The following is a 27,393-nucleotide window of genomic DNA, read 5'->3' on the forward strand; positions in this document are numbered from 1 at the left end:
TCAACGAGACAGCACAGTTCTGACAGCCAAGAGTCCGACTTAAGCAACGCTACCCATGCCGTTTTCTCTTGTGTGCGTAGGAACTCCTTCAGTTCATCTTTGAGCTCGTAAACACGCAGAAGAAGGTTTCCTCGAGATAATCATCTGACCTGAGTATAGAATAGTAAATTCTTATTATATGGTCGGCGTCCATCTCCTGGCAGAATAGTCTGAATAACCGAGTGTTGAGGACGCTCGATTTGATGTGATTCACCATTTTTACGACTTCTGAGAGCACGCTCTGCAAGGTTTCTGGCAAAGTATGAGAGGCGAGTGCTTCTCGGTGAATCATGCAGTGTACCATGGAGGTCTGAGGAGCCACCTCAAGCAATTTAGCCTTGAATCCAGAACGCACTCCTAACATTGCTGGCGCGCCGTCTGTTGTTGAACCGAGCAACTTTCCGAAGTCCAGATCATGGTCACGATAAAACTGCTCTACTTTCCCAAAAATGTCCTCGCCTTTGGTGGTGGCCTCCAATGGTTTGATGAGCAGAGGCTCATCGACAAAGTTATCAGCCTTGATGAAGCAGACCCAGACGATGAGTTGCACGTACGATGCGATATCAGTGGACTCGTCCAACTGTATGGCGTACCACGGCGATTCCTTGATCTTCTGTATGACCTGAGCCGTTGCATCCAGACTCGTATCTTTAACCTCCGCCATCGAAGATGGATGGAGGTTACTGTTTTTACCCCTTTCTGTTTGTTTGTTTGTGTGTTTGTGTGTTTGTTTGTTTGTTTGTGAACAGTATTACGGAAAAACTCCTGGACGGATTTCGACGAAACTTGGTGGGGGGATTAGGTATGGTCCAAGGATCATGCCATTAGATTTTGGACTCGGTCCAAAGTCCAATATGGCCGCTACGGCGGCCATTTTGAAAAAAATATTTGAATTTTTGTTTTTGCATTTCTACATGTTTTAAGTGATTTCCAACCAAAAAAAAAATTTGTTAGAAAAAAAACAAACAAATTTTCCAAGTTCTTTTCAAAAAAATTTCGATTTTATTTGAATAATATTTGATTTTTTTTTTTTTTTTACATTTCTACATGTTTTAAGTGATTTCCACCCCCCCCCCAAAAAAAAATTGTTAGAGAAAAAAACCCAGAAATTTTGCAACTTTTTTTTCAAAAAAATTTCGATTTTATTTTTTTGGCATTTCTTCATGTGCGTCGATTTAGTTTAGTTAATCAATCGTGGTTCAGTATAGTTTGATCCGTTTTGACCTACAATGAATAGGATATCAGGTTCACTTAAGTGACCCAGCAGTATTGGCGGCGGAGGTTTTGCACTCTACCGAGTGTTTCCCTTCTAATCAATTCTGCGTTGGATGGTGTTGTCAGAGAGGGGTATAACTGCCAGTTTCTTCGCTGCTTCCTCCCCAACCATCAGAGATACCATGTCCTTTGCACATGGCAGCACGAGTTCTTCCACAATGGAGTGAGGCTTTTTAGTCTTGGCAACATGGAGCGACACTCGATACGAGGGCTCTAATGTCCGAGAATTGGTCTGATGGCATGTACCTTCTCTGTCAAGACGTGTATTCTTGAGTGCAAGAAGTTTCCTCTCAAAGAACGCTCTCTCCTTCCCCTGATAAGGCGCATGTTTTGTAGTCAAATGCCTCTGCAACTTATTTTGTTTCATAGACTCCGTAGAAAGCCCTTCAAAACAAATCACACACTGAGGCCTCTGTGCCCCACTTTTATCCACCACGTAGTAAAATCCAAGGTCCAGAAATTTATCCTGGTAAGAATGTTCTCGAGATTTGCTGGTGGCCGGTGCTGCCATCACAAATCAGGTCTCGAGTCGTACGTGGAGACGTGAATAGACATTAATGATGGAGTCCGAGTCTGAGAGGCCATGGATCAAACCACTAATTTCCCGCCAAAATGAACCGCCCTTCAGCGAGCCCGCGCATCGGCTGGATACAATTCCAAGCGTCATGCTGCGCCGGTTCCCATACTTTGAACGAACCGTTTATATTACATCCTGTAAAACCGAACACCGATCGAAAATAGACAATTTTTTTTCGCTGCAAGCAGACGCCCCTGACCCCACGAAATTTGCTCGGCGACCCTGCTTGGGGTCGCGCCCCCGGGTTTGAAAAACCAAGAACCAGAAGAACCAGAAGAACATGATGCCAAACAAGATGCATTTAAAACGTATAAATACAACATGCAATCGTGGTTTGTTTAACAGTGTGTTAAGATACGACCTGGGCTGACAGGATGGCCAAGACAAGTGATCTTCACTTCTTTTTTTTTAGACGGGGGCCACTTTGTCAAAAAGGAATCAGTGTGACAGTCGCCACACTGCCTGCAGGACTCCGTAATGGCTGCTATTAGGCCCCACCCCCATGTACTGTTCTTTTTTGTGGTTAACTGAGTGGCAAGCATCATTGTTTGTATACTGCAAGCATATCCTGATGTTATGCTTGGTGTTGGAACACTCATTGGAAACCATTATGTCAATTTGATAGCATTTATGGTGGATTATGATGGGGTGTTTTCACTTTTGTGTATTATTGGCCACACTTCAGGGTCTGCACTTTAGAGTTTAGACCACCAGGGGCCACCAGTGCCTCACGGGCGGTGCAATGAAGTGGTCTGGACACACGTACACACTCACTTCTCAGATGTCTAGCCTGGGTTCAAATTTTTGCCCAGCTTTAAACTGCCATCCCGGTCTTTCACAGGTTGGATGAATCATCAATGTGTCTGCCGTCCCTCCAATGGCCATTAAACTCTGTGTCCCATCCACCGATATCAGTTGGTGGATGTTAAATATCCTCACAGTGTCCTTTGCGAAGAGTCTGCAAGCTGTTGCCGCACCTTGGCCAAATTCCTTCCCGAACTCCTGGAAAGGGAATGACAAACAACCCAGGATAACCCTTGCCACTCAGGATAAATTTGAAAGGGTACACAAACACACACACACACACACACACGTACACACACAGACGTGTACACACACGTGTACACACACACAGACGTGTACACACAGACGTGTACACACAGACGTGTACACACACACGTGCACACACACACAGACGTGTACACACACACACGGACGTGTACACACACACACGGACGTGTACACACACACACACGGACGTGTACACACACACACACGGACGTGTACACACACACACACGGACGTGTACACACACACACACACGGACGTGTACACACACACACACACGGACGTCTACACACACACACACACACACGGACGTGTACACACACACACACACGGACGTGTACACACACACACACACACACGGACGTGTACACACACACACACGGACGTGTACACACACACACACGGACGTGTACACACACACACACACACACGGACGTGTACACACACACACACACACACACACGGACGTGTACACACACACACACACAGACGTGTACACACACAGTCGTGTACACACACACAGTCGTGTACACACACACAGTCGTGTACACACACACAGACGTGTACACACACACACACGGACGTGTACACACACACACACGGACGTGTACACACACACACACGGACGTGTACACACACACACACGGACGTGTACACACACACACACGGACGTGTACACACACACACACGGACGTGTACACACACACACACACGGACGTGTACACACACACACACACGGACGTGTACACACACACACACACGGACGTGTACACACACACACACGGACGTGTACACACACACACACACGGACGTGTACACACACGCACGCACGGACGTGTGCACACACGCACGCACGGACGTGTGCACACACGCACGCACGGACGTGTGCACACACGCACGCACGGACGTGTGCACACACGCACGCACACGCACGCACGGACGTGTGCACACACGCACGCACGGACGTGTGCACACACGCACGCACGGACGTGTGCACACACGCACGCACGGACGTGTGCACGCACACGCACGCACGGACGTGTGCACGCACACGCACGCACGGACGTGTGCGCGCACACGCACGCACGGACGTGTGCGCGCACACGCACGCACGGACGTGTGCGCGCACACGCACGCACGGACGTGTGCGCGCACACGCACGCACGGACGTGTGCGCGCACACGCACGCACGGACGTGTGCGCGCACACGCACGCACGGACGTGTGCGCGCACACGCACGCACGGACGTGTGCGCGCACACGCACGCACGGACGTGTGCGCGCGCACACGCACGCACGGGTGCGCGCGCACACGCACGCACGGGTGCGCGCGCACACGCACGCACGGGTGCGCGCGCACACGCACGCACGGACGTGTGCGCGCACACGCACGCACGGGTGCGCGCGCACACGCACGCACGGACGTGTGCGCGCACACGCACGCACGGGTGCGCGCGCACACGCACGCACGGACGTGTGCGCGCACACGCACGCACGGGTGCGCGCGCACACACGCACGCACGGACGTGTGCGCGCACGCGCACGCACGGACGTGTGCGCGCACGCGCACGCACGGACGTGTGCGCGCACGCGCACGCACGGACGTGTGCGCGCACGCGCACGCACGGACGTGTGCGCGCACGCGCACGCACGGACGTGTGCAGGCGCACGCTGACGCACGGACGTGTGCGCGCACGCGCGACGCACGGACGTGTGCGCGCACGCGCACGCACGGACGTGTGCGCGCACGCGCACGCACGGACGTGTGCGCGCACGCGCACGCACGGACGTGTGCGCGCACGCGCACGCACGGACGTGTGCGCGCACGCGCACGCACGGACGTGTGCGCGCACGCGCACGCACGGACGTGTGCGCGCACGCGCACGCACGGACGTGTGCGCGCACGCGCACGCACGGACGTGTGCGCGCACGCGCACGCACGGACGTGTGCGCGCACGCGCACGCACGGACGTGTGCGCGCACGCGCACGCACGGACGTGTGCGCGCACGCGCACGCACGGACGTGTGCGCGCACGCGCACGCACGGACGTGTGCGCGCACGCGCACGCACGGACGTGTGCGCGCACGCGCACGCACGGACGTGTGCGCGCGCACGCGCACGCACGGACGTGTGCGCGCACGCGCACGCACGGACGTGTGCGCGCGCACGCGCACGCACGGACGTGTGCGCGCACGCGCACGCACGCACGCACGCACGCACACACAGACGTGTGCGCGCACGCACACGCACGCACGCACACGCACACGCACGCACACACAGACGTGTGCGCGCACGCACACGCACGCACACGCACGCACACACAGACGTGTATACACACACACACACACACACCAATTTGTGGGGAGCAAGAAGAAGGCGACGCTTTGGTCTGCATATGTGTGGGACTCGTGTCCTTTTGAGGTGGGAGCGCTTCGTCATGCTCCCCTGTGTGTGTGTGTGTGTGTGTGTGTGTGTGTGTGTGTGTGTGTGTGTGTGTGTGTGTGTGTGTGTGTGTGTGTGTGTGTGTGTGTGTGTGTGTGTGTGTGTGTGTAAGTAAGACGAAGGCGACGCTTTGGTCTGCATATGTGTGGGACTCGTACCCTTTTGAGTTTGAGTGGGAGCGCTTCGTCATGCTCCACACATTTTGGTCTACATGTCCAACTGATGGAACTTGTCTTCTGTTTTTTTTTGGTTTGCATTTGCGGAACAATCGTCTGGACGGCAGACAAGTTCTTTGCAGATTATGTGGTTTTACTATGTGAGACATAATCTGTGACTGATGCTCACCATTACAGCCAGAGGGTGCTAATCGCATATCCAGTGCCTATTGAAAGTCTCCACCCCCTTTCAAATTTTGCACATTTTGTTACCTTGTTGCCTGGTATTAAGGTGCATTAAATCAGACTTTTTTTCCACCTTCATTTATACATCATAAACCACAACTTCCAAGTGAAAAACATTTGACAAATTTCAGAAAATTAATTAAAAATACAAAACTAGAATGTCTTGGTTGAATAAGTGTCCATCCCCCTGAGTTAATACTTGGTGGTAGCAGCTTTAACAGCAATTACAGCTGTGAGTCTGTTGGGATAGGTCTCTACCAAGTTTACACACCTTGATTGGAAAATATTTGCCCATTCTTCTGAACAAAACCATTCAAGCTCAGTCAAGTTGCGTGGGGAGCATTGATGGACAGCAATCTTCAAGTAATGCCACAGATTTTCAATTGTATTTAGGTCGGGGCTCTGACTGGGCCACTCAAGAACATTTCTTTTTATTCTTTAGCCACTCCAGTGTAGCTTTGGCTGTGTGCTTCAGGTCGTTGTCATGCTGAAAGGTGAATTACCGTCCCAATTTCAGCTTTCTTGCTGAGGGCAGCAGGTTTTCTTCTTGGATTTTTTTCTGTATTTTGCTCCATCTATTGTCCTTTCTGTCCCGACAAGCACCCCGAGTCCCTGCTGATGAGAAACATCCCCATAATATGATGCTGCCACCACCATGCTTCACAGTCGGGATGGTATTATTTGGTTAATGTGCTGTGTTCGGTTTGTGACAAATGTAGTTTTGCATTTAGGCCAAAAAGTTCCATCTTGATGTTGTCAAACCACAAAATGTTTTGCTACATGGCTTCAGAATCTCCAGAGTGGTTTTTTGCATACTTCAAACAGGACTCCAGATGGGCTTTTTTGAGTAATGGCTTCCTTCTTGCCACCCTACCATTATGGCCAGACTTGTGGAGTGCTTAGGATATTTTTTGTCACATGCACACAGTGACCAGTCTTTGCTATAAAGGCATGTAGCTCTTTCAAAGTTGCCATTGGCCTCTTGGTGCCCTCTCTGATCAGTCTCCTCCTTGCTTGGTCATCCAGTTTGGATGGACGTCCTGATCTTGGCAGGGTCTTGATTTAGCACACGTCTTCCACTTCTTAACGATTGCTTTGACTGTGCTCCAAGGGATATTCAAGTCTTTTGAAATATTTTTATGCCCATCCCCAGATCTCTGCCTTTCTACATCTTTATCCCAGAGGTCTTAAGAAAGCTCCTTGGGCATCATGGTTGAGTCTTTGCTGTGAAATGTACTACCCAGCAGATGAAACGTCCAGGAACAGCTGATTGATTTTATTCTGAAATGATCAGAATCACTCCAATTTAACACAAGTGGAGGCCAATTAACTTGGTGTGTGATTTTGAAGGTGATTGGTTACACCTGAGCTAATTTACAATTGCTACTATAAGGAGGGTGGACACTTATCCAACCAAGATATTCTAGTTTTGTATTTTTAATTAATTTTCTGAAAGCTGTAGAATTTGTCTGATTTCATGCAATTTAATTCCAGGCTGTCAGGCAACAAAAGGTAAAAATTGATCTGGGTTCAGGGTTTTAAATCAAATTTGCACAAGTATGTATAATGATGTGGTAATGTGGGCGGAGACATATCTGGCGACTGTGACATTGAAGGTGTCATCCTCGTTTTTATTTTATTGTTGGAATTCACAGATCCCATTTTTGTCCCGACTCTGAGATCTGCTTTTCAAGGAAGCTGCGCAGGTGTACATTAACCTTCTGAACTGCTTCCTGCAGCTGATTGTGTGAAGAACTGCGGTGACAAGATGGAAGGATTTGAAATCCTGCAGATCAAAGTGGAGGACCTGCAGTCAGATGGCTTTGAAGAGTTAGCAAGAGAGCCGGAGAGAGGTAAGTGGCGGAACCTGAATGAAACTGAAACTGAATAAAAAATACACCCGTGCGGGAGTGACGGTCATTCTGCGAGAAAATATATAGCCTCCTGAAGGTAGGGCAGTTTTTGCAAACTTTGAAGTCACGTGACGCGAAAGCGAAATTCGAAAATCCGTCCTGACTAAATTTAGATATTGTCCCATAGATTCATATGCCACAATCAAGTTCAAAATTGCTTGAGAAATGTAGGAGGAGATAGATTTTGAAAATTGTCATTTTCGCATTTTTTGCCAAATTTGAAGTCGCGTTACACGAAAACGAAAGCGAATATCGAAAATCCGGCCCGACCAAAATTTAGATATTGTCCCATAGATTCATATGCTACAGTCAAATTCAAGATCGCTTGAGAAATGGCGGAGGAGATAGAATTTGAAAATCGTCATTTTCGCAACTTCAAAGGCCTCATGACCTTGACCTTCGGTGACCTTGAAAGTCATACCATCGTGTACGTCTCATCGACCTCTATCAGGATCACTAATGACCAGATCTCCTGCTTCAACTTCATTGTGAACGGACGGACGGACGGATCGAAGGACATCAACACCCATATTATTAGGTCATGCTCGAAGAGATGACCTAGAAAGGAATATTTTTGACAATAAGCCATTGAATTACTAAATGGGATCATTTATTCTGCTCAATAGTTTCTCACCCAGAACCTTGGGTACTTTTATAGACATGCAAGTGTGCCATGATTGTACAGTGCAAGCAGTCATTCCGCACATGATGGAAAACAAAATGGTGTCAAATGTCCCTTATTTCCATGTAGGTTCCTGTTCCTGGATTGTAAGCACACAGGATGATGTTTTCATGATGCTCCAAACATTCATTTTCATATTTTCCATTGTTTGTCAAAACTCAACTTAAGTTTGATGTTTTAGTTTAACAAACAAACAAACAACAAACAATACTACAGTTTGCATTTATTCAAGCAGTGATCATGCAGCTTCAGGTAATAATAACCTCTCTTTGTGAGGGTAATGGTCTCATGAAAGTAATTCTGTTTTTTTACAAAACCCATAACATCCAATATTTTGAAAATGGAGATATTTGGTGAAGATGGTCAGAATGACTGTTGAAAACTAAACACCAACCTTTTACTTGAAGACCCCCTTCCTCCATTTTCTCACTACCTGCTTCTGAAATTTTCTCTGTTCCACTTTCCCCACACCCTTGTTGGTACATAATAAAGTCCCATCTTTCTGGTCAATCTGAAAATATATGTTGAGATCATGAGATATACTGAGTGCAATCCTCTCATAATAATAATAACAATAATTTTTCTGCAAGTTGCTTGTTTCGTGTCCTATTCCCTTTTTTGTGACATATTTTGATCAATATGTCATTGAACGTTGTGGATGTCATTCTTGTGATGAGAGGCGAGTTATTTAAGTGATAGCTTTTTTAAACTATCACTCGTACCTTGTTTTTGTTTTGCAGCCACAATACATTTGAAGTTAGAATTGGTTGCAAAAAGTAGTTGTTGCCAGCAAAACTATATCTCTCCTCACCTACCGTCCAAGTGAGGAATTCTTGTGTTGGAATTTTTCGGATCCTTTTTCTATCGTTTCCAGGTAGCTGTGCAGTGTACATGAATGTTCTGAACTGCCTGTTGCAGCCGATCATGTGAAGGACCGTTGTGACAAGATGGAAGAATTTAGAATGCTGCCGATCAAAGTGGAGGACCCGCAGTCCGATGGTCCTGAAGATGTCGGAAGAGAAAGGACCCAGATGATGGTAAGCTCTTAAAACCGAATGCAATGATAAAAGGAATATTTCTCACGATAAACCTTTTATTTATTTATCGAGGTCATTTATTTTGATTAAGATTCTCACCCAGAACCAAGGTCACTTTTATCGATGTTCTAGTGTGGCATGCTTGCAGACGACAAGCACATACTGGATTGAATCTGACATGCAGACATCATAAATATATTGTTTATATATTTGATGAAGTGGGTTGTGCTTCCATTCTCCAAGGAGCTGAATAAATCTCGTTAATCTTGGATGAGTGATAAGCATAGGAGCTCTTTATTTAACAGGATACAGCGATAGTAATTTTTCATACAAAAAGGTCGAGTCAGAAAATATGATCTTTTTATGTTGTTATGGGTTGCAAGGCAATGCTAATTTGTTCCTTTTAAAGGGGTATTCACAATAACAGGGTTTTTCTCCTTTTTATTTTTTAAACTATCCATGCAGATCCCTGAACCAGGTGCAACCATCCATGGTAATCTTACACTGCACACACTTACCTTCACTATGTGTACCGCTTCATCATCGTTTATGGGGGTTCAAATCCCTTTAAAGGTCCTGAGCATGCATGCATCTCCAATAACTATGAGTATCTTGGTTCTGTTACCCCACTTGAGCCCCACCATGCCTATTGAGAGTCCCAAATCTCTTGTGATTATTGTGATGATTTTTGAGCCTGGGGAGTAACTGCTGAAATCTATCTATCTGGGTTCTTCCCCACATCTGTTTTTGTTCCTTTCACCTTTCTTTCTTCTTTTTCACATTTCTCTCTATTCATTGTAATTCTTGCTTTTTTTTTGTTTTTTTTTCTTCTTTTTTTTAGCTCACCTGGAACGTAGTTCCGGGGAGCTTATGGGATGGCGCATTGTCCGTCCATCCACAAATACTTGCAACTTCTCCTGAAGCTGCACAAACGATTTTGATGAAACTTTACCACAACAGTCATCACCGTGTATGCACCGAAGTTTGTTCATGGCATTAAATAATTTGGAGTCTACGGGAGAGGGGAGAGGTTGCCTCCTAAATATGCATTTGCTTTCTCCTCAGAAACTACACACACAATTCCGATGACATTTGACCACCACCTTCATCACCCGTAATGTACTAACGTTTTTTTCACGACAATGAAGAAGATTAGGGTCTAAGGCAGTGGTTCCAAACCCTTTTCTGATCGAGTACCACTTGGAGGTCCCATGCCGTCACCGCGTACCACCTGGTTCCAAAAAAACTCAATTCGATAAGATATCAATTTATTCACAAGTAGAACACACAAATGAACTAACTGTCAACAAAGAACAAAATTTAATGTGAGGGCTGCATCTGTTTCTTCTCCACCAGCTGGTCGATGCGGGGCATAACTTTGCTCACAGCACATCGGAAATCATGCCCGGGTGCAGCAAGACTGTTCCGGCTCTTTGACTTGATGGTCATCATGGCTGAGAACCCCTGCTCGCACTCCCACGTAGAGGGGAAAATCAGTAGCTGGGGAACAGCGTGACGAGCTAGTGCCTGGTATGAGGAGGCCATGGTCACCCAGAAGTTCATCGGAGAGCATTCCTTGTGCTTCGTCTTTGCTGTCTCGTCAGCCTGGATATCTATGAGCTCCTCTTGTTCCCCGGTCCCGACAGGCAGATCGCCTGGTTCAACGGAAAACGGATTGGTGATGTAGGCACAACATATAATGTCTGGGAAGTAATGCATCAACTCAGTCTTGAGCAGTGAGAGGTGACGGACGATTTCTTGGGGAAAATTCATCATTGGGCTCGCTCTCAAGGGTAGTCAGGAGTTCGAACATTCCGTAGCGTTTGCTCTCCGCGTCATTTTTTAAAAAAAATTATTTTTAAAGGTTGAGCCCGAAAATGCTCGCGAACCACCTGGAAGGCCCTCGCGTACCACAGGTTGGGAACCACTGGTCTAAGGGGTTCTACAGGGGTGGTTGCCCCCTAAAATAGGTATTTACTATAGCATTGGTTCATTGGTTGGTACATTTTGCTGATTCCGTCCCATGTTGACTTCCTCCTCGGTAGCATTATGATTATTCTACCACGTGGGCACCCAGGGGTATTGCTGCTCTGTTATAATTTTATTTTATCTCTCTTGCTCTGTTATTCTTTTCTTTTATCTCTCTTGCTCTGTATTTTTCATTTTCATTATATCTCTGTGGAAGGAGAAGTGAATTATTGCAGAAAGTTTTCTGGGTGTGTCTGAGGGTAGTGGAGTAGTTGCTGAAACCTGAATCCTATCCAGATTCCTCCTGATCTTTGCTCATTGGGGTTCCTTCTGATGACTCCAATGCAGTTTGGTCTTCAATTTGATTTCCTTTGTGCCTCAATTTCCTCTGATTTGCAATTGAATTGCAAGTGAAACTCGAAGGGCACTCGGTAGCGCGTACACCTCCACCACGCAATACCTGATCCACGAGAACATATTGGGCCCAATACATTTTTGAAATATCATGCATGAAAGAGTACAATATCGTTTTTGGCCCTATCTCTCAATGGTGAAGGATCACTTCAAAAATCAAATAAATCTCGTATCCAGGTTCAGATCATCACCAAAATCGAATAAATTCGTTCTTGCCACACACCCAACCTGTCCACCAAGTTTTGTCCGAATCCGTCCACAACTTTTTGAGATATCCTGGACACAGACAAGCAAACAGACAGAAAGTGGTGAAAACGTCACCCCCTTCACCTTCGGTGGCTGAGGTAAAGATCTTTTAGTTTCGGCTTTTCACACTGAAGCTTTGATGTGATGGTCGATTTATCGCATAAGAGTAATGCATATGATCCAATGTTATGCTGATGAACACGTTTGACACTAATTCCAATCATCGAGCTCTTGGTAAGTCATTGGCTGTCACCCGTCGTGCTGGTTAAAAATAAGAATGGGACCACACGATTGTGTGTGCTATCGCCAGCTGAACAACGACATTCAAAGACTCTTATCTCATGCCAAGAATTAATGATGTCCTCGATGCCATTTTGGGCTCCAATTGGTTTTCCACAATGGACCTTAAGAGTGGGCATTGGCAAGTGGAAATGGACCTAGCAGGAAAGAAGACTGCATTTTCTGCGGGTGATGGACTGTATCGGTTCACTGTGATGCCTTTTGGTTTGTGTCATGTCCCCACCACCTTCGTGAGACTGATGGAGCATGCACTAGTTGGCATGCCGTGGCAATCTCGCCTGGTATACCTGGATGATGTCCTGGTGCACTCTAAAACATTTGAATAAGCCATTGCCAATTTGGATCAGGTGTCTGAGCACCTCAGATACGCAGGCTTGAAGGTGAGCCCTATTAAATTGCACTTTGTTTGCAAAAGAAGTAGCCTGTCGAGGTCAGTTGTTCAGGCGCGAAGCAGTGAGGACCGATCCAGCTGAAGTAATGGTAATCGATGGTACGTCCACCCAGCTAATGTAACAGTAAATAGTAATAGACCGACCCAGCTAAAGTGTTATATTGTTGTAGTGCCGGGGGTGGGGAACGACCGCGAGATGGAGCATTTGGGTCGTCTCCCCCCCCCCCCCCCCAAACACCCAGAATTGAAGGTCGTCACTCCGGATAACTCCGAAGTCGACGGGTTGTTTAATGGACCGTGGACGCCAATATTTCGACCGCGCGGTTAGGGTCTTTTTGTCTGATTCCAATTTACCTAATTAGCCACGCGGTCTAGCTACCGGGGAAGCCACACCCTTGGCCGGCTTTGTCCGAACCGAGTCGCTGTTACCGACTTGGATCCGGCGTAAAGGCCCAGTCACACCTTGACGTTTTAGCCAGCTTATGCCGATTTTTTTTGAAAATTTGTCTAAAATGCTGGTACACGTCAAATACGTTATGGGTAAGTTTTGATAACATTGAGAGCACGCTGAAAAACACTGCCATACATTGTTGTATGCTGGCTTTAAACGTTGTACTTTTCAGTTGTCCTCAAATTTTCCATGGTTCAAATTTTAAGACTTATGCCAGCGTATGACTTATGCCAGGCACGTCACGCGATCGTTGACACACGTCAACACACGTTACTTGTAAGTTACTCATAAGTCGAAACACGTCGAGGTAATGTTTAGCGTACCCGAAACTTATTTCTAACCTATGAGTAACGTGTTGTACTCACGTTGCGCGATCGGTGACGCACATCGACACACGTTACTTGTAAGCTGCTCATAAGTCGAAACACATCAAGGTAATGGTTGGCGTCAGTGTTCCAGACTCCCTGTTTTTTTTTTTTTTTTTTTTCTTCTTTCCTTCGGTATGATGGTGATTTTGACACTTTGATTTGTAGTGCGGTTATAATATAATATAACTAATAGGCTGCCGCTCAACGATTAAAATCATAACCGCACTCTACACTGAACACCGTCGTACCAAAGAAAAAAAAAAAACCGAGAGTCTGGAACACTGACGCTAACCATTACCTTGACGTGTTTCGACTTATGAGTACCTTTCAAGTAACGTGTGTCGATGTGTGTCAACGATCGCATATCCGTGCGTACAACTTATTTCCATCGCATGCGGAGCGTGTGTCATACGGCAAGTACGTCGTAAAATTTTCAACATGTTTAAAATTACAAGACGTACTCCACTTACTACGATGTATGATAGCGTACTTTAGCGTTCTATTCACGCATACCAAACTTACCCATACCGTATTCGACGTGCGCCAACGTTTTAGACGCATTTTTCAGAGGTCAGCATACGCTGGCAAGATCGCCAAGGTGTGACTGCGATGTTGACACTTCCATTTCTGTGGCGGATATGATTTGAATCGTTGTGTGGCAGCTTTTCCATAACCTACGCCACGTCATCGTCGGCGATGCGTGCAACGCGCTATGCCTAAGTTAGACTATCGTTGGGCATAGGTTGTGAAGGCCGACAACAGGTTCAGCATTCGTTAGTATAAGTCATCTATAACACAACGAAACGTTCTGTGTCCGTTACTAATATGTTGCGCATAAGACCAAGTCGTTATGAATACGTCCGAATCTTTAAAAAAAAACATCAAAAGTTCAACGTAAGCTAGCGTTTTACATACATTTTAATACGTTGCCATTGCTGGCTAAAACGTCAAGGTGTGACTGGGCCTTAACCGAGTGGGAATTACCAAAGCTGCGCCGGTCCAAATAACAATCTACGGCACAATCGGCCTCACTATAACTCAAACCCGAACCATGCTCGACCAATGAGAGCGCAGAAAATGAGCTGGTACATTTAACATGGGGGTTTAGTTTACAAATAATAATCAGGGAGGGAGACACAGAGCAGGGTTAAACCGACTAAAATGCAATGTACAATAAGCAAGGCACTTATGCAGTTCTACTTGCAGACTGGCGACACACTCGCCCAAAAAGAAATGGCGCCAACTGGCCTTTATTCGGACACTCCAGCCGCGGAGGATAGGCAAGCTGGGGGTTAGAGTTTGGTTGGGTACCTGGCCGCCACATGCGGTTTTACCGACACGCACTTGTGGAGCTCGGAGTCCATGGAAGGGAATGGGGACCCCCAGCTCGAGCGCTCCAACACAACCCACCACAGTGGGACTCCAACACACGAACCAGAATCCAACGAGCGCAGCCAGGATCCTACGAATGACCCGGCCAGCCACGAATGATGACTGACGACCAGGAGAGCCCAGCAGACCAGAAGCAAGGAACGACCTCCAAGGAACCAAGGAACCCCCCCCCCCGGATACAGCTCTCGATCCTTCTTATCCCTCCCCCATGCGGGGTGGAGGGATCCACTCTCGGGTAACTCGCCTCCAGATTGGACAGGGCGTTTTGGGGTGCCGTGGTGGCCAGCCGCGATTGGAGGAGGGGCGTGTCGGCGTCTCGGTGCTGCTCCACCCCCGAGAAAGGCCCTTTTTTTCTCCTGCAATGTCGACAGGGGAGACATTATTCTTTGATTTTTGCGGAGTTCGAGCTCTGAGACAAGGGAGCTCCGCCCACGTCCGTAGTCAGAAACACGTGCGTTATGGCGCCATGGTGTGAAGTGAAAGTTGGGTGGGTGAAGCGCTTGTTCGCCTGCAGAGTGGGAGGAGGTGTGAAGTGAGGGTTTTGTTGGCGTTTGTAGTTTTAAAAGTTGATAAAAGAAACCCACAGCGCCCACATGAAATTAGCCCATTAGACATAGGGGAGGGATTCTAACTATCCACATATACTTAACAAGATAACTGAACTATGGGACTGCTGACTGTGTGCAAAAGGCTTCCAAATTCGTAACAATATGAGGGCCTCACATTTCGCTCCATCAAAAGGTGTGGGGGTTTTTGGAGCACTGCTCTTACTGCTGGCACTTTGTGGAAAAGATAGTGGAGATTCCCAGGCCTCTTCACCAGCTGACAGAGAAGGGGGCCCAGTGTAATTGTACAAGAGAATGCCATGAGGCATTTGTAAATTGAAAAGTTTGACATCTACAACCATATTAGCACATACCACAGATTATGGGATCTTTACCTTAGACACTGATGCAAGCCAGGAATGTTTGGGTTGCAATTCTGTCTCGGACATGGGATTGTTGGAGGGGGGTGTGTGGAAAAGGTGATCATGTATTATAGCCAAGCAAATTTATTGTGTAACTTGAAGGAATTGTCGGCGATGCTGTCTGCAATGACTTGTTTCCACTCTGATTTATATCGGAGGTGATTTGACATAAGATCAGACCATTCCTCCTTGCAATGGCTCTTACGGTTCGAAATTGTGTGGTGGTTGGAAAAATTGCAGCAGTACGATTTTAATGTGGCCCATCGAGCAGGGAAGGTGCATGGGAATTCTGATGCGCTTTCTCTCGACACACTTGCATGGGACAAAACTAAATTCTGCTTGCGACATCAGGACCGAGACCAATTGGCAAACACCACTCATAATATTATTGTATGCGCAGCCCGACTGATGAAGCCAATTTTGGCTCTAACTGCAAAGGATGAATTTGGCACTTTGGATTGGAGCAAGCCCAGCGGGAAGATTCCATGCTGAGACTGGTACACATTTGGGTGAGGGAATGTCGGAAACATTACAGGGAGGAAGTCTCACCTCTTGGGGAGTAAACAAAAGCGTAGCCTTCTTTAAGGTCTTGTAATTGAAAGATAACATCTTGCATCGCAAATAGGTGGACATTCCATCTGAAATAACTTCTTGGCTGGATAGTCCCCACTAAAGTTGAGACCACAATTTTTGCAACAGGTGTACAGTACCCTCCCTGGCGGACATTTTGGGTCTTTCGGAGGTTCTATTGGGTTAACTTGGGGCACGATATTCAGGATTGGTGCCGAGCGTGTGTTGCTTGCACCGCCAAATGGGGACGGAGGATGAAGGCCCCATGCTCTACTCGCTGCGGGCACCCTTTGAGCGAGTGCTGATGGACATATCGGGCCCGTTAACCTACACCGGCCAAAGGACGAAATATAGTGTATCCTCGTAATTGTGGACTGTTTCACCAAATGGCTGGAGGGTTATGCGCTACCAAATCAGAAAGCAAGCATAAGTCAACGGGTCTTTATAGAAGGATTTGTATATATCAGCATGGGATTCCAGGAGAGCTGCACTCAGAACAAGGGCAAAGCCATCGATCCGGGTCGCCGGCAACCAAGGGTGAAACAAACTTGCTTCCCCTTGGCAGCGTACAGGAATTGTAAAATGAGATCAAATGAGGACTATGGTCCTTTCTGTAAAATCAAATGAGGACTATGGTCCTTTCCCCTGATCGTCTAAGTGGGCAGGCTGAGCCTCTATCACAATGAGGAAATGCCACCCTGGGTCGCTATAGCTGTGTGGGCATTAGAGGAGGCACCAGAGACCTCTCCAGGTGTGAGCTCAGATTGAGATGGCAAAAGGATGGGTGAAACTTAGAGGGGGGGATATAGCTTAGCTTAGCAATATTAGAACAACAAGGCTGGGATGTTGCATTGTGTGATAATTGGGGTCATGCCAAACATTGTTCCCCCTTCTGAGAGCAGACTCTGGAGAGTCTAAAGGAGTGACCATCATTGCTGTTCTTCAATATACCTGGTCTTTGAGTGATTCTGGCTCTGATGGCTGCTTAATTTGGTGTTTATCGGACCTGTTGAGGGATTCATTGGTTGCAATCTCCACACCACATAGAAGACCGCGTCACGTGATTTAGGTTGTGTCGTAGAAATTTTGGATATCTATAAATCAGAAGAGACTTTATATAGTCCAATACGATCGTTTAATGTAATGCACACGTGCGGAGCGAGTGCTGGTTATAAAATCTCCAAGCACTCTCTGCTACAGGCAGAGTATTTCTGAGTTTTATATTTGTACCAGAAAAGCTTGGTCTAATCTCTAAGCATTAATCAAGGATAAACTACAAATTAACTTTGAAAACCAGAAATCATGAGAACGAGGATAAAACAACTCCATTCGTGGTCATCATTATTACCACCAGAGAAATGGAGAAGGGGATAAAAGGACTCTGGTCAGTAGGTTGCATAAGCCAAAGGAATTCCTCTTCATACAGATAAGATGATCAAGTGCTTTATCTGCCAGAGTCCTTGGCCATACTCCTAACTTTAAACATTATTTATTAAATTCACCCAAGCACATGAGTTCAACTTTATTTCATTAACCACAGTTGCTTGGCCTCATTAGATTGAGTCACGTGATGCTGGACCGTTTTTGACCTCTCGATCTAACGGTAATGCAGCACTTGGATAGATTTGACGGGCTTTCCGAAACGGTCAACCGTTGCAGTCACTTTGCGTCCTTCCTGGATTCTAACTGGGTAACCGGGACGATTCTGACTGCTGCAACTATTTTTGTAGTTATGCATGGGTGTTACATCTCACGGGTGTGTGTTCACATCAGCATTCTACTTGCCATTGGGATTCTGTGGTTTCTCTTTGAAAACGCTGTTGCACAGGTTGTGGGAGTCCAGTTCATTCCTTGTGGGGGGTCCATTTTCTCTTCCTCTTCCTCTTCTTCCAATAAAGTACAGAAACTTCCAAGGAGTATTTATTGTTCTTCTACCGTGAATCATCAATTTGTCACTGTGATCAAGCATGGCTATTATTGTTTGGTTCAGCTCGAGCACAAAATAAAATATCATTTTCCACTTTGAAATGATAAAGTTTCCACGACCTTCACTGCTCTTTCCCACAAATACATTTGAAATCATTTTCTACAGAGTTTATTTTTGTTTCACCAAAGGTGGTCTCGATTCTTTCCTGGTGCTTCCTCATTCTGTGCAGGGCATGTTGGCTGCACAGTATCCTCAAGTATTAAACTCGATGCAGGACCTTGGATCTGAGCTCCAGGAGCTGCAGCAGGAGTTCGAGCAAACACAGGTAGGCAACACCAAGGAATGGCTTTTACCGTATTTTCACGACTATAAGGCGCATATAAACGTCTTAGATTTTTGTCAAAATGTGCGACGCGCCCTATAGTGCAGTGCGCCCTTTGTGTGTCGTCATTGTAAGGCGGACGTATTTGTGAACATTAGAACTGGGGGTAAATGTGGGCGTGGCTTATGTATAAAAGAACAGGTATGTGCGGTATGCAGAACATTGCTGTTTTAACAACCCCGAAAATGGCAAAGAGACACGCTTATGAAGCTCAGTTTAAACTGAAGGCGATCAGCTATGCGGAGGAACATGGGAATCGAGCCGCGGCGAGGAATTTCCAGATCAACGAGTCGATGGTTCGAAAGTGGAGGAAGCTGGAAAACGAGCTGCGACAGGTGAAGAAGACGCAGCTGAGTTTCCGTGGAAACAAGGCGAGGTGGCCAGAGTTGGAGGAAAGACTTGAGCAGTGGATCGTTGAGCAAAGAGCAAGTGGGAGGAGCGTTTCGACGGTCACGATCCGACTGAAGGCAGTATCGATAGCGGAGGAAATGAAAATCGAACATTTCCACGGAGGTCCGTCTTGGTGCTTTCGCTTCATGAAACGGTGCCATTTTTCCATCCGGACCAGGACTACGATAGCGCAGCAACGTCCGGCGGATTATCAAGAAATGATGGAAAACTTCCGCTCCTACTGCAGCAAGCACATCTGCGACAAACGGATCCAGCCGAGCCACATCACCAACATGGACGAGGTGCCGCTCACGTTCGACATCCCGGTGAGTCACACGGTGGAGAGGAAGGGAACCAGCACGGTGGCGATACGCACAACGGGGTATGAGAAGGCTTCGTTTACTGTTGTGCTTGGCTGCCACGCCGATGGACAGAAACTGCCGCCGATGGTAATTTTCAAGAGGAAGACTTTGCCTAAAGAGACGTTTCCAGCAGGCGTCATTATCAAGGCAAATGAAAAGGGCTGGATGGACGAGGGAATGATGAAGGAGTGGCTGAGGCAGGTGTATGTAAGAAGACCGGGTGGTTTTTTCCACGCATCACCTTCGCTCCTGATTTATGACTCTATGCGTGCTCATCTCACCGACGACGTGAAAATACAAGTGAAGCAGATGAACGCTACGCTTGCTGTGATTCCGGGAGGCTTGACAAAGGAACTCCAACCGCTGGACATCGGCGTGAACCGGCCGTTCAAAGTGAGGCTGCGAGCGGCGTGGGAGCGGTGGATGACCGAAGGAGAGCACAGCTTCACAAAGGGTGGAAGGCAGTGCCGGGCGAGTTACGCCACAGTTTGCCACTGGATTGTTGATGCCTGGGCTAACGTGTCTGCTGGCACTGTTGTCCGAGCTTTCGCTAAAGCCGGCATCATTTCGGAGGAGCCGCACGGTGCAGAAAGTGACTCTGACGGCGAGGAAGGTGGACCTGCTAGGTTGGGTTTAGCGCAGTTCGATTCCGAAACAGAGGATGAGGATTTCGATGGATTTGATTAAAGACTATTACCGGTATTTGATTGTTTTAGTATTTTTGTAACTAATACTTTAATAAAGCACAACCAAACTCAATTTTGCTCCCGATCTATTTTTAAATACGCACACTTGTGTGCTTGTGTGAGTGTGTTGTTGTACGGCGGACGTACGTAGTAGAGGATATTCATATAAAACCCGCGCCCTATCGTGAGGAGCGCCTTATGTGTGTGTCAAATACAGGAACGGCACACACAACTGAGACTGCGCCTTTTGGCACGGTGCGCCTTTTGGTCGTGAAAATACGGTATTCCATTGAAATTAATTTATTTTATTTATTTGGAAAATGATATGAACAAATGTCATTGGTCATCAGCGTCCAGGTAAAACCATGAATGGAATCATCATAACATTGATCTCAGTGTGATAATCGCTGTGGGAAGCAATGAGAATCTCATGTTTTGGACATTAGCTTTCCGCACATGTTCACTTCATTGTTTCGACGGCTCAAATCTATTGTCCTGTTTGCGAGTTTTTTCACATTTTTTTCCCCGCGCAAAGTCAGATGAAGCAATTGGTTCAATCTGAACGTCTACAGACATCAGTCTGTGATCGAGGCAAAACTTGATTTCTATTTAATTACATATTTTGAACACTTTTGAACACTTTAGAACACGAATCGGAACACGAACCTGCAGTTTAGCAGTACTTTGTCCCTGAATTTGGCAAATTCTACGGGATTTCGTCCTGAGCATGCATGCACACAGTGGAGAGAGGTCTTGTTTTAGTCTTTCTGTGTGTCTTGCCATCAAACAAAATTGAAGATGATTCCAAACAGGAAACACTGTTTTAAGGGATGTCATAAAGGAGAAACAACAGGCATGAATAACTAATGTAAAGTGTTAAAAAAAAAACTTAAGATATAACATCGTGTAAAAGTGCATCGACGGTACACTTCCTAAAAAAATGTTTTTTTTTTAATATGCGGAGTTTCGAACTTTTACTTTATTAGTTCCTCTACCGGTTTTCACTAGGTTTGCTCTCTGTCTGTCCGTCCCACATGTGGTTTTTCAGACTTTTCCCATACCCCTCAACATATTCAACTGAAACTTGGTACATGGCTTTATTATGATAAGTGAGAACAAGTTCGAGTTTCAGGGCGTTTCATCAATTCTTCACAGTTATGCCCTTTTTGAACTTGCAAAATATCACATCGGTCGGAGGACATGTCTTGCAAAGCAATTCTCGCTCTCGTTACAATTGAATTGTGCACTTGAACACTGCAGAACACAAATTGCCTTGTTGGCACTTCCAAAAACCTCCAGTTTAGCAGTACTTAGACAAAATATTACACCATTTTATATCATCCCGACCATTCAAATTTGCTTCTCGCTCCCTCTCTCAGTGGTGGGAAATAGCGAGATTCGGACAAAATTGTAGCTTGTAGGAAATGTAGATCGTGCTCGGAAACCCAATGCCGGAGTCAAAAAGACCCTTTCCATGTCCTTTTTCTCAACACTGCACGGGGTTAGGTGTTCTATGAATTCTGTAGTCTCAAACTTTATTCTTGACTTTGAACTAAATTCAAACAACAATTCCTCCCAGCATTCAGGTAGAGCTACTGTGGACAGGATGGAGGGGAAGAGAAGGCAGTTGTACCAATTTGTGGATGAAGCTGTGGATCTGGTGAAGAGTCGTGCCAAGAAAAGGCAAAAGGAGAAGCTTACCCTGCTTGGGAAGCAGATGGAGAAGTTAAAGAAGTATATTGAATCTCTTGAACAAGAACAGTCCACTCAGCAAAAAGGACTCCATGAACCAGAGGACATTTCTTCTTTCCAGGTGTGTTTTAGGCTCACTTATAAGGCTCACTTGGCTGCGCCTGGATGGGTTTGAGGGTTGTGGAGTAGCGGCTGAAACCTGAATCCTATCCAGGTTCCTCCTGATGACTCCATATTTGCTCTTTACTTCTTCAGGTTCCTTCTTGGTTTTCCGTTTCATTCTTGTAAACACGTTTCAAAAGGTATCATGTTTGCTCATGAAAGTCCAGGCGGAAACTTTCCATATTTGGTCTGCCAAAAATAAAAGTGAAGCCGACATTTCGGACGTTACCCTTTCTCGGAGTAGAAGGAGAGAGAATGGGGGCGGCAGTTGACAAAGGAAGACTTCCACATCACTGATTTGCTGGGAATGGGGAACACTCATTGGGCAGAGGTGTATGCGTTTTGTGACGTGTTGCTTGGGATAAAACGTCATGGGTACCTTGGTGAAGAAGAGGAAGGGGGATAGAATGAGAAGACAAAAGTAGGGGTGGGGAGTGAAGGATGGAGGAGAAGTTAGATTGGGGATGACAGGAAATGGAAGATTAAGAATGATAAAGAAGATGGATTGAAAAAGTAAAAGAAAAGAGGGGTGAAGGGTGAGCTGGAATCGTTTTGTTTGTTAAAAAAAATTATTATTATTATTTTTAATTCAAGCTCTTCTGTTTTGAACTGATGTGCCAAGTTTGTGGATGAAACATTGTTGTTTGAGTTTCTGTGAGTCATTGCTTCTTTGCTCGTATCAAACCATTAACAGACATACACTAAATGGCAAAAAGTATACGGACCTAATTCGTGGATTCGGATATTTCAGCCGCACCCATTGCTGACAGGTGTATAAAATCAAGCACACAGCCATGCAATCTCCATAGACAAACATTGGCAGTAGAATGGGCCACACTGAAGAGCTCATTGACTTTCAACGTGGCACCATCATCGGATGCCACCTTTCCAAGAAGTCAGTTCATCAAAATTCTGCCCTGCTAGAGCTGCCCCGGTCAACTGGAAGTGCTGTTATTGTGAGATGGAAACGTCGAGGAGCAACAACAGCTCAGCCGTGAAGTGGTAGGCCACACAAGCTCACATAACGGGACCGCCGAATGTTGAAGCATGTTGCATGGAAAAATGGTCTGTCATCTGTTGCAACACTTACTACCGAGTTCCATACTGCCTCTGGAAGCAACGTCAGCACAAGCACTGTTCATCGAGAGCTCCATGAAATGGGTTTCCATGGCCGAGCAGCCGCACATAAGCCCAAGATCACCACGCGCAATGCCAAGTGTCAGCCTGAGTGGTGTAAAGCTCACCGCCATTGGACTCGAGAGCAGTGGAAACGCGTTCTCTGTGGTGATGAATCGTGCTTCATCATCTGGCCTTCCGACTGACGAATCTGTTTGGTGGATGCCAGGAGAACACCACCTGCCCGAATGCATAGTGTCAACTGTAAAGTTTGGTGGAGGAGGAATAATGGTCTGGGGCTGTTTTTCATTGTTCGGGCTGTATTGAATCGGGCCACGAGGTGTGGGGCCGCAGGCGCGAGGTGCCGGCGTGGGGCCGCAGGCGCGAGGTGCCAGGGCGAGGCGTAGGGCCGCGGGCACTAGGTGGCGAGGCCTGGGGCCGCGGGCACGAGGTGTGGGGCCACGAGGGGTGAGGAGTGGGGCCATGGGCACCTAAGTTCCAATGAAGGGCAATCTTAGCGCTGCAGCATACAATGACACTCTAGATGATTCTTTGCTTCCAACTTTGTGGCAACAGTTTGGGGAAGGCCCTTTCCTGTTTCAGCCTGACAATGCCCCCGTGCACAAAGCGAGGTCCATACAGAAATGGTTTGCCGAGATCGGTGTGGAAGAACTTGACTGGCCTGCACATAGCCCTGACCTGAACCCCATCCAACACCATGTAGTGTTTGATGAATAGCATGTTCTACCTGGTTGATGTGACGGGAAACTGTTTTCCGGATATCATCATTGTTGGTTCTGACATAATAGAGATGTTCTTTAAAGCGGTCTCCAAGTCATCGTCTCGTTTCACTGATGTAAAGTGAGCATTAAATACAGTAAACTACGGTACATTGCAGGTGGTACAGGTAAAACTATCCTTCATATTGATGGTGTGCTTTGGTCCTGATATTGATGTCATGAGGTTGACAGTCACAGGTATCATTACAACAACTGTGCAGGCATTTGAATGCTCCAGGAAGTCGATTAGAAGGTCGTATTTCACAAAGTTTTGTCTTCAAAATGCAAAGGTTTTGTCTCCTTTGAATAATGGCTGAGAAAAGATGGAAGTAGTTCCTGTGTCGTCGTCCTCAGATTTCAAGGTTTCTCGTATTATTATTTTAACTGCAAGACTCTTGGGATGATGCATCAAAGCAAGAGGCATTCATATGTCATTATCAAGGTTTGTTGTTTGAAGAAGAGGATTTTGTCTGTTGATTGGTCAGACACAGTTGAGGATATTTTTGACAAGTGAGCTGGGATAGCCACAATATATGAAGAACTGATGCTTTTAAATTTACTCGACTTGAAGCCCCCTTTTTATTTTTATTTATTTATTAAACACATGATCAGAGCTCATGGAAGAGAGAGCATAATGGAGGGGAACAAACTGGAAAGGGGGAATAAAACCAACAGCAGAGTTGAAGTGAGAGTGAAATAAAGTGGAGGAGGAGAAGGACACATGGGGGTGAACAGGCTGCACACAAGCTGAATGAAACAGCATGAAGAGGAAGAGGAAAGTGGGGATGAACCAAAAATGGAACTAACTAACTGACATCGAACAAACACAGGTGAGCTAGGAGAGGGAAAAAAATCACTAACCTGGAAAAAGGGAGTGCTTGGGAATGGGGTCATTTGGGGTAGAATAGATCATGACTATGGACTAAAGGTAGTTGTGAACAGCTGTCTTGAAGCCCTGGAGGAATAAATGGGACTAAATCGATTGGGGAAATTGGTTCCACAGGAGAGAAAATGTGGAATAAATGAGTGGAGGTGGACATTGAGCCTGGATTTTGGGAGTTTAACAACAAGAGGGTTACTTGCAGACATCGTGTGCTCTGCAGAAACCTGGGATGGATACAGTCGATAGAGCACAGAGGGTGCAAGACCAAAAGGTAGACTACAAGAGAGACCACCAACCTATCTGCCCTGCGAAAGTAACAGGCCGAGAGATTGTGATGATTTTGAAGGCTTTGCTTTCCACAGCATCAAGAAAGGAAGGTGTGAGAAAGGGGTGCCAGCCCAAAAGAGTGTGCAGTGCTGTGTCAAGCTAATATCAAGGCCTTGTGGGTTGTCAAAAGGTCCTATAGGCAAAGGAAAGGCCTTGCACTGTGAAGGATGCCTAGTGTCAGTTGGCTTTGCCAGCCATCTTGTAAATATGGTCTGCCCAAGAAAGATCATGACTGAATGTGATGCCCAAAGGTGTGAGTGACTTGACCTCATCACTTGGTTTGAAAAAAGTGGCTGAAGGACCATAAGCAAAAAGCTTGTATCAAATGGTCAAGAGATGTCCAGAGACTGTCCTGATCTCATGTCTGAGATTGAGGGTATCAAGGTGGAATGACTGTGTCTGAAACTGATCTGATGATCTCGGTCCATTGGAGAAAAGGAAGGATATGTGGTCAACTGCTATTTCAGATTGTGACGTCGCTTGTAATTATTGGAAGCAAGCTTATTGTTCTGTAGGGAAGAAGATTTTTATTGCAGTGATTTCCAAGCAGACTGAAAACGGGCTCAGAATGATTTGGTGAACATAATAGAAAGAGGATGAGCAAGAACAGCCGAGCAGGATATGATGATGTGCACTCATGCCATCTGGGCCTGGTGCAGAAACGGAGTCTCGGTTTGCAAGAAAAAACTCTACCTTCTCAAGTGGGAAAAAACACAGCATCTTGGAGCAGTTTGTTACGAGAGGGTAAGATAAGGAGTGACGGTGTGGGTACATAATATTTGGAAGCCAACACAGAATTGATGCATTCGGCCTTCTCGCAAGCAGTCGGCTGTGATGCCACTTGAAGGGAGGAAAGAGGTGGGGCAGCGGGTGCGAGGCCTGTGGGCGCGAGGTGTTGGGGCCGCGGGCGCGAGGTGCTGGGGAGAGGTGTGGGTGCCGGGGAGCCGCGTGCGGGCGTGAGGTGCCGGGGTGAGACGGGCCGCGGACGCGATGCGTGGGACCGTGGATGCGAGGTGGCGAGGCGTGGGGCTGCGGGCGCGAGGTGCCGGGGTGAGGAGTGGGGGAGCGAGGTGCTGGGGTGAGGCGTGCGGCCGCGAGGTGCCGGGGTTAGGCGTGGGGCCGCGGCCGCGAGGTGCCGGGGCGAGGCGTGGGGGCCGCGGGCGTGAGCTGCCGGGGTGAGGCATAGGGACGCGAGGAGTGGGGCTGTGGGCGCGAGGTGCTGAGGCGAGGCGTGGGGCCATGGGCGCGAGCTGCCGGGGTGAGGCATGTGGCCACGGGTGCAAGGTGCCGGGGCGAGGTTATGGTTCCCAAACATTCCATAAAATAATTTTCTCCACAAATTGCTCATTGGGATCCACAAGGACCACAGCAGCATGACTTTCATTTGCTGATTTGACTCTGAAAGCACAATTAAATTTACTCTGCAAATTAAATCAGTTTGAATTTTTATTTTTATGGAATTGAACATTAAATTATTCTGAAATTTTGTGTTAACACTTTATTTTCTTGCTTTTCAGGTGAACACCGATCTCAGAAAAAACAGGTAGGTGTCAATCACGTGTGTGGCACATCATGATGTTTTCATTCCTTTTTAAATTATTAGAAAAATATGCTCCCTTCAGGAGCATTGGCAAGTCGTCTCCCTCCTTGCAAGGGGAGCAGAGGGGTTACCCTAGGTACTACAACACGTATGCAAAATTTGGTGATCAGGCCAGCCACTTTCTATGATCTACATACGTACGTGTATATACGTCATACGTACATGCATACAATTTGTACCCGGCATTGCCCGGTGCTGTTCTTATCCTGTTGGCATTTTGATGAAATCAAAAGATATTATTTTTTAACCTTTTTATTTATTTATTTATTTATGTTGTGGGGTGGAAAACACTTCCCTTCACCCACAAAAGAATGGGCTCGAGGATCATTTAATATTTCCTTCTACATATCCACAAGTGCTTGGGCACTGTGGAGTGATTTTAAAAAAGGGGGAAAAAATCCAACTTCTGTTTATTTTGCTTGAAGGTGTCCCGGGGGAGGGAGGGGGAGCGGACAAAAACTGTGGCTGGATGAAAAAAATTTAAACATAGATTCAAGACTAATTATTTCAATTCCTTATTTCCACATTTTTGTGGGCAATGTAATGTGTATTTGAGAGGTAAATAACTTTTTTAGACATGTTTTTC

At 46.6% G+C, this 27,393-nt stretch overlaps 1 protein-coding gene across 7 annotated transcripts in view; it reads left to right on the top strand.

Annotated features, from left to right (window-relative positions):
- LOC147033370 (uncharacterized) overlaps positions 1 to 27,393 on the top strand; it is a 56,069-nt gene that overhangs the window by 20,887 nt on the left and 7,789 nt on the right. For 6 of the 7 annotated variants that reach the window (XM_085853931.1, XM_085853948.1, XM_085853983.1 and 3 more), the window contains 5 exons: positions 7,542 to 7,655; positions 9,316 to 9,434; positions 18,658 to 18,753; positions 21,828 to 22,061; positions 26,725 to 26,750. In XM_085853931.1, coding sequence (XP_085710057.1) covers positions 7,542 to 7,655; positions 9,316 to 9,434; positions 18,658 to 18,753; positions 21,828 to 22,061; positions 26,725 to 26,750 — 589 coding nt within the window. The remainder of the gene's footprint in view (positions 1 to 7,541; positions 7,656 to 9,315; positions 9,435 to 18,657; positions 18,754 to 21,827; positions 22,062 to 26,724; positions 26,751 to 27,393) is intronic. The other variant, XM_085853941.1, reaches the window with a different exon arrangement.

This window comes from Eptatretus burgeri, chromosome 2 (assembly GCF_056783735.1).
Source record: "Eptatretus burgeri isolate ZD-2024b chromosome 2, Ebu_testis_v1, whole genome shotgun sequence".
Classification (NCBI taxonomy): Eukaryota; Metazoa; Chordata; class Myxini; order Myxiniformes; family Myxinidae; genus Eptatretus; species Eptatretus burgeri.